This window comes from Balaenoptera acutorostrata, chromosome 1 (genome assembly GCF_949987535.1).
Source record: "Balaenoptera acutorostrata chromosome 1, mBalAcu1.1, whole genome shotgun sequence".
NCBI lineage: Eukaryota > Metazoa > Chordata > Mammalia > Artiodactyla > Balaenopteridae > Balaenoptera > Balaenoptera acutorostrata.
This window is the reverse complement of record NC_080064.1, coordinates 163,566,978-163,585,601: the sequence shown is the minus strand read 5'-3', so window position 1 is coordinate 163,585,601 and position 18,624 is coordinate 163,566,978. Positions and strand designations below refer to the sequence as shown.

The 18,624-nt window shown below is 37.5% G+C and overlaps 1 protein-coding gene across 10 annotated transcripts in view; it reads left to right on the top strand.

The window, feature by feature from the left end:
* Window positions 1–18,624, top strand: part of LOC130707327 (cyclin-Y-like protein 1) — a 293,323-nt gene that overhangs the window by 48,758 nt on the left and 225,941 nt on the right. Inside the window, exon 1 of one of the 10 annotated variants that reach the window (XM_057541382.1) lies at window positions 11,864–12,334. The exons of the other annotated variants lie outside the window; for them this stretch is intronic. Within the exon in view, the coding sequence (XP_057397365.1) occupies window positions 12,279–12,334 (56 nt within the window). The 5' untranslated portion in view covers window positions 11,864–12,278. Of the gene's footprint in view, window positions 1–11,863; window positions 12,335–18,624 lie in introns of those variants that run through there. 10 annotated transcript variants of the gene reach the window in all.

Here is an 18,624-nt window from a genome sequence, read left to right as displayed (position 1 = left end):
AATAATTCAGGTGCTTGCCCATAAGCTGAAGAACCAGGACTGCACCTAAGCCATCCAATAGGCAACTGGATGCTTTCACTTACACTTCCTTTATATGGTTCAGTAATGGTAAAATAATGATTCCAGGTCCTGTGCTAAGCAATTTACCAGTGGTTCTCAAGTCTCAACTTTGGCAGCATATTGAATTCACCAGGAGATTTAAAAACTCCTGATGCCAGAGGTTATAAATTGGTTGGCTGAAGTGTAGCCTGGGGAATCAAGAGTTTTCAAACCACTGATATATATAGACCCTTCCACTGAATCTTCTGAACACCAATATGAGGTCAGAGTCATCACCATTTTAAAACTGAGGAAACTGAGGCAGAGAAGCATTTAATCCAGCAGCCCACCAGTCCTCCAGCTAAAGAATGGCAGAAGCCAGACCCAAAGCAAGGAATGAACCACTGTCTGTAGCTCTCTGAGTCACCATATTGTTCTCTCACAATTTTAAGGTTTTTACTGCAGATCTTGCAGCGTAAACTGCTGAGTAAAAAAAGTTTACCTATACTAACTGAAAAAAGAATCGAATTAAGAGTATTCTAAAAGCTCAAGAGCCACGGTCATGTCTGGGAATTAGCCTTAGTAGTCAGCAGCAGTGTATTTATTTGCTTACTTTGACTTTTGTTTTGTGTGACTTTATTCATTAGGCTCAGTGCATCCAATAGTGATCCTCTAGCCCAGTGGTCCTCACGTTTAGGTACCAGAATCACTTTGAGGGTTTGTTACAACACGGATTTCTCAGGTCCAATCCCCCCCCACCAGATCTCCAATTCAGTAGGTCCAGGGCGGGGCCTGAGAATTTGCATTTCTAGCCAGCTTGCAGTTGATGCAGATTCTGCTGGTCTGGGATCCACACTTTGGGAACCACTGCACTAGTCCAATCCCGTTATTCACGGAAGCCCAATGAGATGAAAGGCCAACCCCAAGGTCACCGATGATGGAGAAGAACGCTTGCTCCTCAAGCGTTCTTTCCACAACATCTCACATCTCTGGGCAAGATGGGGGAACTTCAGAGATTTTCTTCTTACTCCTCCCCTAAAATTCAACTTGACTTTAACTTGAGGGGATAAATATTGGTGTTAAAATTCTCTTCAGCGCTTTAGAAGCATCAGATTTTGGATGGATTATACAGTCTAGAAAGGTGACTCATTAATACACCAGGAACTGCCCCTTGGGAATTTTTCTTCCTGTTGCCTTTCTCAAGAAGAGATGAGTACAGTGACGCAGAGAATCAAGCTCTTAGGTAAATAATTCATTTAACTGAGACCACTCAGTGTCACCTAAGGTTGTAGATTTATTTATCAATATGCTTTTAAGGATTCAAAACTTGTAAACAGTTGTTCTAGAAGCTTTCTCGTGGATGACAAAGGTGAGGAGAAGGCAGGGTTTTGCCATCACTGTGCAATCCTTTCTTAAGTAAAAAGTGAATACTAAAAAATACCGTCAACCTTTTCTTTTTATCTACTGGGTGGAGTGAGGGGGATAGAATTCAGCAATAACAATACTCCTTCCCTCATAAGTCAAAATACAGTTTCATTTAATGAGTAGTTCATTGTGGAAGAATAAATATATTAGCCCCATTAAAATAGTGGCAGGATTTCTTTAGAGAAACATTGAAACTCATTTACAAAAAAAAAAAATCAGCATGAATGTGACAATTTTTGCCCAAATCAGCTGTCTCTTGGGAAAATATTTATTGAGACCTTAAATGTCCGGATTACAGTACTAGACAGAGCCCAGATGATTAAAGGCCATCAAGAAGATTACTAAATGGAAAGCATAGAGACATAGGACAACCTACCTTGATACAAGCTAGTTAGACCCGTTAGTGCAAAGCACTGTGGGACACAGAGAAGAGAGCCATTGATTCTGCCTGGGGACCCCTGAAGGAGGCTTAGAGAGGACGAGGCATATCAGGTAGCCTCAAAGGACTGGAAGGGTGTTCTGTCTACCCTGTGGATTGTTTTGCTAAACACCGTAGCTGACCAAATGAGAACCAGAATTAAAGGAAAGGAACACTTTCTTCGCAATACTAGAGAGTTTATTTATAAATATGTAACTTTCTCCCCCAGTAAGAGTACAGGAATTAAGTCTGGTGGAAAATAAACAGAATGTTTATATTTACATTCTGTACATCTCAAAATATTGATTGGGATTGAATAATTGAATAGGACTAACTGCTCAATGGATGGAAATGAGGCCAATGGTGGGGCGGAACTGGAAAGCTCTAACCACAGAAAGAGCCCATTAAAGCTAAGATTGTCTCATTTCATCATCTTTGCTAATAGAGAAAACAAAATGTGGCCATGTTTCCTTCCAAGATCTTCTTAGCAATAATGTACGCAGGCCCAGGAGCACCTGGCAGTATGCAATGCGGTCCCCTTCTACAGCATTCTGGAAAGATTTGAGAGATGAAATAGAATAATTCAGAAAAGAACGCTGATGTTTATAAAGCTATTACGTTATATAGGTTGATCACAGTTCTTTTTTACTAATGAGGAAATCTTGGAAACATTCCAGGCAAGTAAGGTGATTTTTAAACTTCATTTAAATCTTTACAAATTGTTGTTGCTTCTTTTTAAATGAAGAATCGTTTTGCTCCTTCTTAGGTCTCTGTTCCCTGGCTTAGATATTCTAGAATTAGACTATGGTTGCGTTACTGTGAAACTTGGGGTAGAGAAATTAATCAATGAGGAGGTAGACCAAAGCTTTCTCAGTGAAACCAGTTGACAGAGAAGGGAAAATGACACTTCAGTTTTCCTTTTTGTACTTTAATTTCTCACCAGCATTATATGTGTTTATCCCAGGAAACTTACACAGGGCAGTACAGGTCAGGCATCCAAAAGGTGTGTTTCCTCAGTGAGAAAGGAAGAATAAGGTGTCTAATTGGTAGAAGCAGGTTTATTCCACTTTCCTAAAACAAAACTATTTGTTGGTGGACAAAAATGCATACTAGCGAATGCTTTTCCATACTTTCTGCGTGTCTTTTTTAAGAGGATGCATCAAGATTTATGGGAAACAGAGATTAGGAGCACAAGAGATGTAGAAGTTAAAAAACAAGAAATTCAGGTCCTGACTTTGCAGCCTAACAACCAAATGTCTTTGGGCAATCAAATAAATTCTTCAGACCTCAGTTTTGTCATCTATAAAATGGGGATAATAATAATAATAGAGTTTCTCCCTGCTTCACAGGGTTGCTGTGAGGAACAAAAGATGCTTGTGTGAAACAGCTTTTGTTAATGTTAAATTATAGCAAAAATATTAGCTATTCTACCTATTATATTAGAAAATTTTCTAAACAGCTAAACTTTTCTACCTGGCTGTATTTTAAAGCTGTGAAGATTGAAAAACCTTCTTCCTTTGTTAAATGTTACTTCTTTATTTGGTGTTCCAATTTATCGAAGGGCGAATTAATCTGTTTCTTTTCTCACTAATGAAAATCGTCTTTGATTTATTTAGTTTTCTAATTCAAGTGGTAACTGAACGCCAGAAAAAAATGGTGTCTTTAATTATGTTACTTGCTTTTCTGTAACACAAGGTTTGATTGGATAAAGCTTGTGATACAAATAGCTGTGCACTTAGGGACAAACTACAGGCGAGATAAGAGCCCCCGGGGTTTTAATGTGAGTATTGTCCTCATGTCCCCCTCCCTGTCACCATTCCTGTTATTATCATCTACTAGCAGATGAGAAAGGAATTCTTTGTCTCACTCTCTTTTGCATCGAGAGTGTGGTTTTCTAGAAGATTCTTTTTGGCTCTCCCTGATAGGATGCAAAGTTGTATGTTCTCATCTATGTCTTCCTCTTGGAATGAAACCACCAAACAGAACACACAGGACTTGGATAAAGAATTACGGGCAGCAAAGAGAGGTAGAAAGTGGCCTAGAGGGAAGACCTTTGCCTTTTTCTGCTGATGAATTAATTCCCTTCTTCCTCTCCCGTAAGAAGAGAAATCCTTGCTGAAAGTATTCAGTGTTCTGCGCTGCTCCGGCCTAAGACCACATAGAAATAGAAGATATGTGGCCCTTCATGGGATCCTTGTCCACATTTAACCAACCAAGGAAACCCTAGAATCCTTAATATCGAAAATTGTATCTTGCATACAAGGGCCAGTTTTGAATGCTTTTATAAAAGAAGTATTTGTTTTCAGGACCTATCTGGGATATCATGATTTCTAAATGCATTTCTGTCAGGTTAAATAAGAAAATGTTTTCATGTTACCCTGGTAAGGGTCACAGTTTCAGGTACTAATATGGCAGCTTTGTTTGTTTGCTTGCTTTTGTTTTGATAATAAATATTGTTTTTCGCTGTCCAGTACTTAGTCGATATGAATATTTGGAAAACAGAAAAATAGAAAGATGAGAAAGAAAGTGATCATTCCAAGTTGCCCCTTCTTAACTCTTCGAAGAATAAGTGGTGAAGAAACGCTAGAATACGTTGGTAGAGCAGGCTGTGACCTCTCATCCCTTCTTCCCTTTTGTCTTTTTCTACCTTCCTCTTCTCCATTTACTGTTTTAAAATCACTTTATCTCTTTAAATTTCCCTACGTTACTCTAATAATCCAACTGAATTAAGACACACAAGAAATACAGAAAAGCATTCCTCAGCATGCATTTTTGCCCACTAATCTTTCCATTTGGCAGCCTCTTTTAAACTGAATAATAATAAACTGACTAATAACATTTGTCATCAGTTTATTCATTCATTCGCTCATCCAAAACATATTCATTGTGTTCCTATAACATTGACAGGAATGTTTACCGAGTTCCATTACTGGCCCTGGGGACACCACCAAAGCTGGTACAGTTCCACTAATGAGAGTTAGGTAGGGGTTAGAGTGGGAAAAGGAGTGGCCGTTTAATAAAAACTGAATCCCTAAAAGAAATGATAGTCAAATTTTCTCTAAAAGGACACCTAATTACCTGGGGAGAAGAAAGAGAATTTCTCTCTACTATTTCATCCCCACTTCTTTTTTTAATATGTGACTCTTTTTTATCTTTCTAAGCTTTTGGAGAAAGTAGAGGACAATTTGGACATACACTTGGGTATTTGTCTCTTGGGATCAGATGTCCCTTGGCTCTTACTTGGGACCTTTGTCCTTAGAGGGCTCTGCTCTCAGCCAGAGTTCTATGCACTGGTATATAGTCAACAATTGTGAGAGTTACCTTAGTAGCTTGTTACTATGTTAGCACTGGAAAGGGGAGAAAATGTAATCTTTTCTAATAGGCGCTTTTCTACTACCTGGGTATGTAACCTGGGTTAAGGCTCTTAACCACTCTGAGCCTTATTTTCCTCACCTGTAAGGTAACCAGGTTAAACTTGAAATCCCTATGGTCTCCCCACCCCCCTGCCTATAATTCCCTGTGTCCCAGACCTTCTGTTCCGCTGTAGATTAGTGGCCATTCAATGTAACAAGAGCAAAGCCTTGTGAAGAAATTGAGTCCTTGGGGTATCTGATCAAAGGAACTCCTGGGTGAATGAGCTTGTACCAGGGATAGTAATAAAATCAACAGCTGTTATTGATGGACCCGCTAGAGAGAAGGGTTGTGGAAGAAGGGTCTTAAAGGAAGAGAAAAGGAGTAGGAGCAATTTCTCTCTCCCCTTCTTGCTGGTAAACAATGTACAACTGAATGCTTTGGCGAGTCGGCAGAATGACTTAACTTTTCAAGTCTGTCTTCCTCATATTCAGGACCAAAACGTGATGGTAGCTTTAAGGAGCAACCTTAATTTTTCCCACTTATTACATCGAAACAATATATATGTGGCAGTATTATAGCAAGCAGTTCATATCATTTTATGGCAAAAGTTATTGATAGTGTCACTGGAGGAATATTTGCACTTCATTTTCTTTTCTCTATGAAGTACTTTGAACTAGTCAAAGATGAAGGCCAAATGAATTGTCAATGTCAGTCTCTTCTATCTCTTTTTGCATTTAGTGAGATTTAAAAATAATATGGTTAACATTTATGGAGGGCTTACTGTGTGTAGGATGACAGTAAAATGTATACTCTAAACTGAGCCACTTCTTTTTTGATAGAAGTTTATTTATTGATTTATTTATTGGCTGGGTGCTGGGTATTTCTTTATAAATTTTTATTTTTTATTGGAGTATAGTTGAATAACAATGTTGTGTTAGTTTCAGGTATACAGCAAAGTGATTCAGTTATACATATACATGTGTCTATTCTTTTTCAAATTCTTTTCCCATTTAGGTTGTTACAGAATATTGAGCAGAGTTCCCTGCACTTTTGAAAGTGTAGGGAGTGAGTACTGTAAATTTTTAAGCTAGGAAAACTGGCCCAAGCCAGAATGTCCTTGGCCCACTGAGTCATTTGGTCCCCCCAACTAGGACTGGATACTGTGCTAAATTGGTTTAACTCATTTAATCCCCATAATGATTTTACAAGGTGCTGTTATTGTTCCTCCCATTCAATAGCTGAAGAAACTGAGACTTAGGTGGGTGATGTGACTCTTAAGTCCAAAGCCTTATCCCTCATAGTTGGAATCTGAAGCCAAGGCATGACTCCAGAGTAGGTCATTACCACCTGGCCAGAGGCTTTCCAGTCACCTGACTTCTGCCAGGCATGACAAACACACACACCCCTAATTCATTCGCATTTGCTGGGGGAAGCAGATTTTTATCAAATGTATTCATTTATGAAAAAGAACCTCAGAAGTGTGTCAGAGAGTTCTAAGATCCAAAAAAAAGCATAATCACCTCTTTAAGCCTCTTTATATGGACACCAGATGCTGAATATCTCACTTTTTAAAAAAAAAATTGCTGGTCCTTGGAAAATATGGACAAAAAGTTTCATGGAAGCAAATAATGAAAAGAGAAGTTTCAAACAGTGTTGTTGTTCAAATACATCAGGAAAAAAATACTTTTGTGCTTTTTTGATGTGTCATGGATAGATCCATTTTTTAGCTTCAAATATGCATTGAATGGAGTGATTAAGATGGATAATTTGATCGCTTTACTAGCATCAAAGCAAGTATTGCTTACTCTGAAATCTGTCATATTTGTTCCACTTCTGCTCCTGTTCTCTCTCCATCCCTCCCCCTGCCTTCCTCTCAGAGTTAAGCTACCCTTTATTTTGGACAACACGATCACACACATGATTGAGTCAACAATTTATGGCTTTTAAAAATAGGGATTTCGTCCTCTCTTAGGTTTATTGTTTATCATAATCATCTTTCAAGTGAAAAGGCTAATTTACTCTTTCTATAGGAATATTTTAAGCTTGATTATCATAATATTACAGCTGCCTGAAAAGGTCTAAAATGGGACATTGACCTTGAATGTTTTCTGCATTTAGCTCATGGTGCTTAACATTCAGGAAAGAATAGAACTGCAACTCATTTATTAACGTGTAATCTCAAAATGTTAACTATTGCTCTGGATATACATGCCACGCAGATTATAGAAAGCTTGTAGGATACGAAAAAATGCAGTTGGTATTTTATCAGGGTAAATACGTTGGAAATACAACATAACTAGAGTCAGTTTTCCCGTTGGAGCTACTGTAGTTTATACTTTAATTTTTACTGACATTTTACCATGTATATGATTAGCTTGACAAAATGAAAATGAAGTAATCCTGAATTAATTAAACAGAAACCGAATTGCCTCTATTAGCTTCTCTGTCTTCCTTTGATTCTTCTTCCCCCCCCCCCCCCCCCCCCCCCCCGCCCCACCTCACTTTCACAAACACACTGGGAAAAGAGTTTGGTGTATTATGGAGGTGAGGTAATCGCTCCCCAGAGAATGGGCTTTTTTTACATAGACTCAGTAATTTGGGAATGGGATGGATTTATAGGGCAAGAGATTTGTCAAAAGGAAAGGTTTTTATTAGTGTTTCTGTGGAAGCGATCACTTTCTGTAGAAATGATTGCTTCTTGCCAATCGAGACAATAATTTAAATATCAAAGCCTGTGCCCTAGAAATGAAAGGCAACAGAAAATGAGGTTTGATGAATTGATAGAGGTTTGGTGGTGATATAAAGTAGTCATACTGACTTCGAAAGATGTCTTTATGTTCCCAGTGGGAAGGTGTCTTCTTAAGCAGGTTTATAGCATAAAAAGAAAAATCCCAAAGCACAGATGAGGAAACTAGTGACACAGAGGCACACAGCTCATGAGGGGGCAGAGGGGAACCTGGGGTCCAGGCCTCTGCTTGTCCTTCAGTGTTCTTTTTCCAGGGATGTTCCTTGTGGGTTTTCTTTTGGAGTTAAAGATAGTAGTTTGTAAAAGTCTAGGTTTGCTTTTTGTAGTATTATACTATACACAATATATCACAGGCAGCAGGGAAGATGGTTCCAAAAGTTAAATAGCTTTTCAAAGGTTTTATGGTCTTGAAAAGATACGCAAAAGTAGATTACAAGGCAATTTGAAAATCTAGATTTGTGATGCCTTGTTTAGTTTGCAATATTTAACAAATGGCAAATGTGCAATATAAAATCAAGATTTGCTGCAGAAATAGTGTGGCAGCTATAAACATTTTCATACAGATGAGTCTTGTTAATTTTCAGAAAAGGAAGATGGGGACTAAAAATAGCTATTAGCATGCAGTGATAGCAGGACTAAGCATTCTCATTCCCTTCTAGCAGCATAAGAATTCACTGTTAGAATGTTTTAGGAAATGGTTCCGGACTCAAATACAGTAAAATGTCTGGTATAGACAACAGGAATTTACCTTTTGTTTCCACTTGAGTTTTGTTTGTTGCCATTTCATTCTTTCAAATGGAAATGAAGGATATTTTCTTCTTGGTGTCTGTGCTTTCATTGGGGCCTGAGAATGAAGTTGTTTGGGTATTAAGCTGCATTGTTTAAAGGAGAAGAGATTGAAACTATGCGTGTGGACCCTGGGCCTGATGCCTAATAGGCTGATATTAACTAATTTGTTAATATTCTTTGTGAAACACTCATAGGGATCCTTTTGTTTGGTTCCATTTGTCCTGCTTTGGGTAGACTCCTTGTGGTAAGATTGTGAAGTGTATAGACTGGTGGGCAAAAGTGTTTATTCTAGGCTGTTTATCTGTTCACTTGTTTCGCTTTTTTTTTTCCCCCCCAAATCCTTTGTAGTTGAGATTCTTAAAGCCTTATGCTCAATATTGCACATGGTGTGTTTATTTCCTGTGATTATCCACTCTTTCCTCCTTCAAGGTGAAAAAAGCTCTGTGACTAGGGAAGATTCTTGAGATGACTATGCTGTGTGTTTATAAAATATTCTGGAAGCTGTCTCACAAGTTTAGTGCAGTAGATATTAGTTTAAATTGGTTAAACTGGATTCAAGACAGTAGGTGTAATCTTAGGTCCTTGACTTGTAGAGGTGACACATTGATCCCGAGGGAAAATAAACCAGCTCTACAAACCTAGTGCACTTTTGGTCATTCAGAAAGCAGCTAGTTCAGTGGACACTGCACCTTGCATAGATGAAATACGGTTAGCGAAAGATCTGTGGGGATCACACCGTGTATGTTTGTACATGGATCTCTGTGAGCACAGAAAAAAGACTTACACATGAATATGAGTCTAAATATGTTTAAAAGTAGATACCAACACAGTCAAATGGTTCATAATGGGTCAAATAAGTACCCTATGAGAAATAAGAAAATTCTAGGAAATAAAAGATAACTCTCATGAAACGTGGTGACTTAACGTCCATCAGTAAATAACTGACTACAAATCTTGTCTTTAAAAGGCCATTTCAAAGGAGTAATAAGCAGGTTCTGTCACAGGATGATAATGGAAAGAAACTGAATAGAGTACAGTATTCTGCACAGGTACAAGATCTGAATGTGCTGAGTACATTAAGATCCATTGAGTACATTCAATAATTTTTATTTTTTTTAATGTCCCTGGACAAAATAAGAATGAAACTTTTATTTGCTGTATATGGATTTATTAATTACCCTGAGAATTTTAGTTTATTCACAAATCAAGGTAGGAATCTTTGAACCAAAGATGTTTTTCTGTCTTTGTGAAGCAATATTTCCCTACTTCTTTTATTGTATTTTAGAAAAATCATGCTTCTTTTTCAAATGCCTTTTTATTTATTTTTTTTAAATTATAGAATGATTACATGTCTCATTTTCAATTGAATAGACAAATCTCTTTTTTCCTTCCGAGGTGTCTGCAGAATGCTTGGATTTTCTACATCTCAAAGCTCTTTTAATTCACTGCTCACAACCAAATTTACATCTTAATTGCTGAGTTCACATTTAACAATATAGACAGCATAATGCTACTGGTAATTAAGCTTTTACTACCTGCTTTTGTACAGTATTCTTAGGCACAGTTTTTGCTATGTGAGTTCTCCACTAGAAACTTGTATGCATTTAGACCACAAATAAAAGGCATCAGGCCCATATCTTAGATATGGCTAAATACATGGCAGGGAAATTGCTTTCTTCTGTTGGGGGGACCAAATCATATCTGTCATTTTTATATTCTGAATGTTAATGTGGCTGTTCTAGTTTAGTGTTTTGTTTTTTAAAGGCCTAGAACATTTGAGAGGCTGAAAGACTGAGTTGAGTTCTGATCTAGTCAATTTAACACAGATTGGATATCTCAACTAATTTATTTTGATCTCAAAGATTATACTATTTATATCATGTAGGACTAATATGCAGTAGAGCTGAATTATATCAAAATTTCGGGTCATAAGGTAGCAGTTATCTCTTTGCTATAAATAGCTGGTAGCTATTCCATTGTACATTTGCTAGTATAAAAAATCCTGTATTTAAAAATAGGACTTAAGAAAATTCTTTGTTATATGGAAACTAAAAACAGGCTTATACACTGTTGGAGAAAAAAGACCCTTCTCTTATATTCTCTTTTCTTTAAAAAGCACTTCTGTTTGAAACTAGTCCTTATAATGACCAGACTGTGTGATGATTTACAAAATGTTTCTGGGTTGATTTTTTAAAGCATTCAGCGTGTGTTATACGTAACAGCGTGTGTTATATGTTATAATTATATAAACTGCATTTTATTTGAAAGCTGACGTTTTGGGTAAAAATCATATATACTTGTATATGTCTCCCAGTTTGGAAGCTTACCTTGAAATAAGTATATGATTAAGAACACTTTTAGTGCACCACTTAGTAATGTTCTCCCCACAAAAAAAAAAAAAAAAAAGCAGTCTTTATTTTGTCAAAATGCATTGAGATGGTTTCAATGTACTACTTACCCTACGGCCCTCAGTGTCCCACCCCTGAAACTGGAGCAGCCAATTTGTTCTGCAGTTGTTTACCTTTGTTTTGAAAAGCTATGCATTGTATATCTATAGGTAGAGAGATAGAAGCAGGTAAAGAAATGTTTACACATAGAATTTACATAGCCATTCTCGCAAATTGCCTTGAGGCACGCTTTCCTCTTCTGTAGTTGTGTAAAACTGCATTCCACCTCAAAGATGACGATCCCACTTCACATGCCCGAACAATTTAGAAAGCATGTCTTGGATTTTTTTTTTTTTTTTTTAATGCCCAGTAGAGATTAGGGAAACAGGCAACGACATGATGACGGATCCATGAGAAAGTACAGCACTAAATAAGAAGGAGCCCCCCTCCCGTGGAATAAAACACAAGACTACGGCAGGACAAACTTCATTCTCTACCTTCCGCAGAATCCTTTCCCAAATTAACTGAGAGTCTGCGTGAGTTCTTCTGTGCGAGGCAAAAGAGATCTTAGGTGAGAACCCCAACACACATCCCTCTAGTGCCTAGAGGGTTAAATTAGTTAGGTTTCTTTTCTCGCTTCCCGGAGCGGGGTGGGGGGGGGGGGAGGGAGGGAGAAAAAAATATAAGAAAAAAAAGAAAAGAAAAAGAAAGAAAGAAAAGGCAGAGCCCAGTATCTACGGGCAGCGTTTCGGTCTCTGGTCCTCGCTCTCTTTTTCTCTCCCGCTCCGTTCCCAGCCCCTTCGCGTCTCTGCACCCTCAGTACCTGCCCGGCTCCGCGGCTCCTCGCAGCCTCCAGTCGCCTCCGTCCTGATTGGGCGGAGACCCCCCAATCGGCTGCGCGCCTGGGCCGGTGGGACTGCATATGTTAAGCTCTACTTCATATTAATAAGCTCCAATCGGGGCTTTAAGTCCTTGATTAGGAGAGTGTGAGAGCTCTGGTCCCAACTGGCTGTGCCTATAGGCTTGTCACCAGGAGAACATTTGTGTTAATTGCGCTCTGCTCTGTCAAGGAAACTTTGATTTATAGCGGGGGTGCGCAAATAATGGTTGCCGGTCGCACATGGATTCGGTAGAACTTTGCCTTCCTGAATCTTTTTCCCTGCACTACGAGGAAGAGTAGGTACCTTTTTCTTTCCTTTTTAAAACTCGTCCTGGGGGTGAGAGTGTGGGGTGAACGGAATGGATCTTGGCGCACGGATTCAGGTAATGCCCTGGGTATGTCGTGCGCACGAGCGCTTGTTTGTGTCTGTCTTGTGCCTTTTGTGTTGAGGGTGATCTCCTAATTCAGTAAGTCGAGAATTGTTCTCTGACTACAATGTTACCTTTGAGGCAAAGCTCAGTGACTGTCAGTAAAACAGCTGGGTGACAGTCACTTCTTATTCAGGTGCTAAGAATAGGCACTTGGCACAAATGCTTAGTGAACTGTTAAAATGCATCTTTTACTAGGACCCATTTTCCCAAGGAAAAATGTTTTAAAATACAGGATTCAAACTGATTTATACTATTGAGTGCCTCTTATGTATTTGCAGTTTGACAGATATTTTCAGCTCCCTGTCATTTCTTACCGCGCAGAGTTAGAGGCAGAATTGCACATTTACTAATTCTCCTTCAGAGAACAATTTAAAAACTAGCCCTGTGCCATCTGGGGGCTAGAATAATGTTATTTGCATGGTTAGCATTAAGTCAGCACTTAACTGACAAATCAGTCCATTAAGTAACATGAGATTTTCACACATTATAAATATTTAAGGGGAGGAAAAAAAACACTAAAGAAGAAACAGTAGTGACTTTCTAAATTTCCCCTTGAATAGACAATGCTGAGACTGTGGATTTGTTTCATGTATCGTGTCCAGAAAATGCAGAAAAGTACTTTTGTCCTTAGATGCAGTTTAATTGGTACTTATGAATATCTTTATGCACATGGAAATATACATATTTGGATCGCTCAAGGTGGGGGACATATGAGTAGGGGGTAAAAGGAGTAAATTAGGCATTCTTGTGTAAATGAGTGGGTCATAAACTTAATTTCAACCCACTGTTGAAATATTAGTTTATCACGGGAGCTGTCACTGGTTCCTCTTTCTGTTGAGTCAGTTGTATGGCTTTGCTTTCCCATTACAGTAATACCAACTGTTATAATTCTGAAAAGAGTGCTCTTGGCAAACGTTTCTCTCTATAGACAGTGAAGAAAATATAAAACTCTCCAGAGGAGAAGGTCGTGCATTATAGGTAGATGTCCACTAGCGGTCCTTAGTGACTGCATATTGCCTTGGTTTGTAACTAAGCAAGAGATGAAAAGTGACTTGCAGTCTCAGTGGCTCCTCGTGCGTGTGAGTGTGAGTGTGTGTGCGCGTGTATGTGTGCATGCTTGCACACATACACACTCACGCAAGGGATATTAGCCGAGGGATGGATTTAGGAAGAACTGAAAGGTTGGAAGGCAGTGCTTGCGTCAGTAGAAAACACTCCAAGGAAGAAACAACCTTAAATTGTTTGGAAATAAAAATGAAAAATAAACAAAGGTAGGACTGCCCACTCAAGTGAAGTTTGAAGGTGAGCGCGCGCCGGAGGCTGTCCCACTGGAGAATTTCATATGTCTTCATGTCAGGAAGAATGCATTATCCAAGCTCACCCAATTCGAAACTTTCTCTCATAAATAAATAAACTAAACAAACTTTAACCCCCCCACCCCCACCCCCAGGCTTCTTTGTAGTTTCCTTGAATTTAACTTCTTAGAGCTAATTTGAATAATTAGTTTAGATAAGCCTCTTAAAGCAGACGCATTTAAATGAAATCAGGACACATGTCCTTTTGGCTTTGGCGCAAGATTCAAACTAGCTTTCTTTTTGGCTCAATTAAAAGTCATCTTTAAAAAATACAGATTTATTGTTTGGATGCAGTTCTGATGGTTACGTGGTTCACCGGACAGACAGAAAGATCTCATGCTTAGTAACGCATCTGCCTCTCTGTCTCAATTAATAAACCACAGAATTTATACATGCTATTAATATTCATAGTAAATGTGCTGGGTTAAACCCCATCACGTGTGAGTATACATTGAAATGAAACCAGAGTTATGCAGTTTCAGAGGAGAATATTGGACAATTTCTGCTTTGGAAGCTGTTAAAAAGATTCGTGCCATTTATTGACCACCATTAGGAGAGCCTAAAATGTTAACCTATAACTATGTATTTTTTATTTTAGGAAATGTGCTAGCACATTAAAGAGAATAATACTTGAAAGCTTGTTTCACATTTAATAGCAGTAATAACTGATAGCATAAATAGATGAAAATAGTATATCTGCTCATTTTGACGTATGTGTCAGTCTAATCATTCTAAATGAGTGTGCTCGTCACATGCTTCCCTTTCAACCTCTGATGAAAATGTAACATTGACTACAGGATTATAGAGCGGACTTAATTTTACGGACTGTTTTAACAGTTGTCACAGCTGCTGGAAGAAGGAAAGGCAATTGAAACACTCCAAAACAGGCAAGGCGAGGAGGGAACGGTTCAGTAAATTTCAGCCTGATCATGGAAAGCCAGACATCCAAAATTAAACAGATTTGTGTTTTAAGATTCCTGTTTGGAGCTATGCAAGTTTTATTTTGTAAGGTTTGCTCTTTCTTTTTCAGGGTTTTGCTTCTTTTCTCTGCCTCATCTCTCCCTGCTAAAAGCTAAAAGTAAATTGAAATACAACTATCCAAAAGTAATACTATCATGTCAAAATACATGGGATAAAAATAGGCAGGAAGGAAAAATGTATGCAATGACAACAACGACAAAAAGCCTAAACCAGAGTGGATGCAATTTTTTTAAAAAGATGGGAGCTTGCCTATGTCACTTTAGATGTGATTTTCTTTGAGAACTATGAACAGAGTCTTTAAGTTTATTTTTCTAAGAAGGAATCCTTAAACTCCAGACTTGGAGCTCATATTACTTTTCCTTCCTGTTTCTTCTCTGTAAATCTGTTGAAAACACCTGCAGCCTTAAAGGTAGGGGTTTTCAGATGATTTCTTTGTGAATTGCTGGAAGTGACAACCAGCTGCACTTAGGGGTGAGTGTTCCTAAGCTGTAGAGTCTCGTAACCTTGCCCATCACATCACTAAAGTGAACAGATTAATTCTATTTCTCTAAAAATTAAATAACTACTGTACATATCCCAAACTATATATAGTCAAAATAGCCAGACAGTGTGCATTATGTAACATATGATTTTTCTCCTTGGAGTAAGCAAAACAAGTGTTCTGAGTTAATGGAATCAATGTTGGATGGGAGTGGTGAGTAAGTGCTGGGCACCCCCATGCTTCACTAGCCCTTTGTGTCAGTGTATTTATGTATTACCCTGTACAGATTGGGTGGTAAGTTTAGAAATCCTCCTTTTACAGAAAGGGCTGGAAAACAGCTTCCCATTTCCTGGTCAGAGGCAAGGGTGATGATGTTGGCTGGTTCTTATAGAGATGGGTTTCTCATCTTCATGTGTTTATGGCACTGCTGCTTTATTTACTGAGCCTAGTGTGTTGCAGCGGTAATTAACCCATGTTATTAGCAAAGCCCTTGTGAATATCCATTAATTCTCTTGCATGGATGATCATTTTTCCAGTGTTTCCCCCCCAATACGGTATCATTGTTCTTTTTTCTTTTTTTAAATTCTAAATTGATGGCCTTTGATATATTTATTTGATTTAATCTGACCTGGGATGTATATTGGCCACCTTATAAGGAATGGTATTGTAATTCAGCTTTAAAAAAAATGCTAATAGAAGCCAGAGAAAAGATTTTTTTGCTGTTCTTCTTTTCAAAGCAAAAAAGAAAATAAAGGTTTAAAAGGAAAATAATGCAGGAAATTAGTTTTAACTTCAAATTTTCCAGATCTTAGAATTTATGTTATTTTGTGCCTTTGAAGTCTTTTAATCAGATTTCTACTGAGTTAAGAATACTTTAGGCATTTTTGTAAAATATCGAGCCAGCAGAAATATACTTGTGCTTCTTGTGCTGAAAAAAGATAAGGACCATCTCATTAGCCGGGGCCATACTTTTGCAATTAATTTTAGGTCCGTGGTGCTATTCATCAAAGGGGGCAGGTAACTTCTCTATGAGTCTGTTTAACAATATTTTCACAATACCTCACTCTTGCAAGAACTGCAGACAAAGAAGAGGCCGTTCTTTGGGAAGGTAGGCATAATGCCGAACCTCAAGTCTGTATCACTTGTGAAAAATTCCTCAACATTTGTTTTAGCCTAGTGACTAAACAAAGTATTTCTTTGTTTGACTTCTAAAGTGCTCTTCAGCACTCAATGTTTTGCTTATATTATTTCAAAAAATAAATTAAAATCTGTGCTTATGGTCGATACTTTGTCATACAAGTGGCAATTGATAGCCGTGATTTCTATGACACCAATTAATATCAAATAAACTTTTGAGAATCACCTATCAAGCATTTTGAAATAAGAGGACAGCATCTCACTAGAACTTTTAAGTCATTGCAGCAGATAAGCTATGCTCTGAATTTTGCTTCCTAGCAAATTCATGGAAGAAAGAAACAATACAGTGTTGATCTGGTATAAGTGCATATGAGCTCCGGCCCTAGTCAGCTCTCTGGAGAAAATCTTTGATTACCCTGGCCCAGTTTGTTCAGTTTTTATCTCTTTTACATCCACTGGCCTTGTATTAAATTGTCATTGTCCTAAAGCACATGAGATAGAAATGAATTGCTGTTTTCTACATTCTCTGACAGTGAAATATTTAGGTTCTCTTTCTCCAATCATACTTATGTGTGTATTTGATAGCCCAGGGATGACATCCAGCATCTCTGCCGCTTGACATTTTTTCTTACTGCATTTTGTGTGTTTTGCTGTTGATTATTGTTTTCATAGCCATGCGTATACGGATGCCCATGGTCTATACCATTATTATAAATAAAGATACACATACGCTACTTTAAAATCCAAAGCAGTCAGAATATACCACACACACGTGTGTGCCTTTGTGTGCATGTATAGTATGCATGTGAAATACATATATATACATGGGAAGAGATGTGTGTAGAATATAGGTATGCTGCGAGAGTGATCATGTATATTTATATAATAAAGTAGATCTCAAGTATTTTTCTAATCAGTTAGTGTCCAGTTAAATTTGCCATGCTTAATTTTAACCTGGAATTAGTATTTCAGGTATTTACCAAGTCTGATTTTCAACTAAATTGGTTTAACTACTATGTAACAGACAGGTAACAGGTCACCTAATACATTAATTTGTTTCTGATTTTATAAATTGTTAATTATTATCATTTTAAAATTCAATATCTAGAAATCATAAATAATTTGTAAAATAGGAAATAAGCCACTAGCACTAAATACATAATTTAATGGTTTGGGCCCATATCCAAGAAACAGTTTTGAATTAGCTCTTGGCTACACTGTTTTCTTATACAGTTGGGCCTGACAAATATATCTAAATGTAAACATGATAGCTTTTAAATAAATGCAAAATATAAATTTCACTTATCCTCACTACGTAAATGTCATTTTCTTTTTGTTTTTGCTAAAAACACATAAAGAAAATTAATAAGTATTATATCCATATAAAGTACATCATAGATTTCTGAATTTCTGAATTTTATTCTAAGAGGTAAGTTTAAAGGTCTGTGATTTTGCTCAGTGAATCTGAATGAGTGTTGAGAGAAACCACTTATCCAAATGCTCTTTCTATTCAAATTCTTGTTCTAATTCATATTTTGTTTAAAGTCCTAGATTCATTTCCTACCTTTATTTGTTTGTAGAGTACTTTAGCGATTTTAATGTTTCTCGTTTTTAAAAAAATCCTGCTGTTTCTTTATGCCAATCCGTCTGCTGAAAGTTAGCTCCTTTATTATCTGAGGGTGTCAAGTGACAGCCTTCTGCCTTTTGAAGGATTTACCTGGCATCTTATTCTTGTTTCAAGTTCATTTTAGACTTCTACTTTCGAAGTCTGGGAAACATAGCTAATAAGAATAATTTCCGTTCAATCATAACAAACACATCCTTCCTCTCTATGTTTTTCTTTACAGAAGTGCCAGATGTTTCTTTTTCTCTGATTTGGACACTATTTCTCAGTATTTTCCAAATGTATTTTCTAATCAATTATACAAAACCATCAGATTGAGAAGGTTTAGATTGTGTGTGTGCTGTGTATGTGTACTATTGCATCCCCCCTTTTAATTTTCAAAAAAATTTTTTGAATGTTTGGAGGGAACTTGCTTTTTATGTTTTGATTTTTCAAATATTTTGCCATTTTAATTGATGGCAATGCATGTATATTTGGAAGATAACTCACTAAGGCAAAGCAATAAAAGAAAAAGTACAGTTTTAAATAAATTGGCTTCTCACGGGCCAATTAAAGTCCATTTCAATATACTGGCATA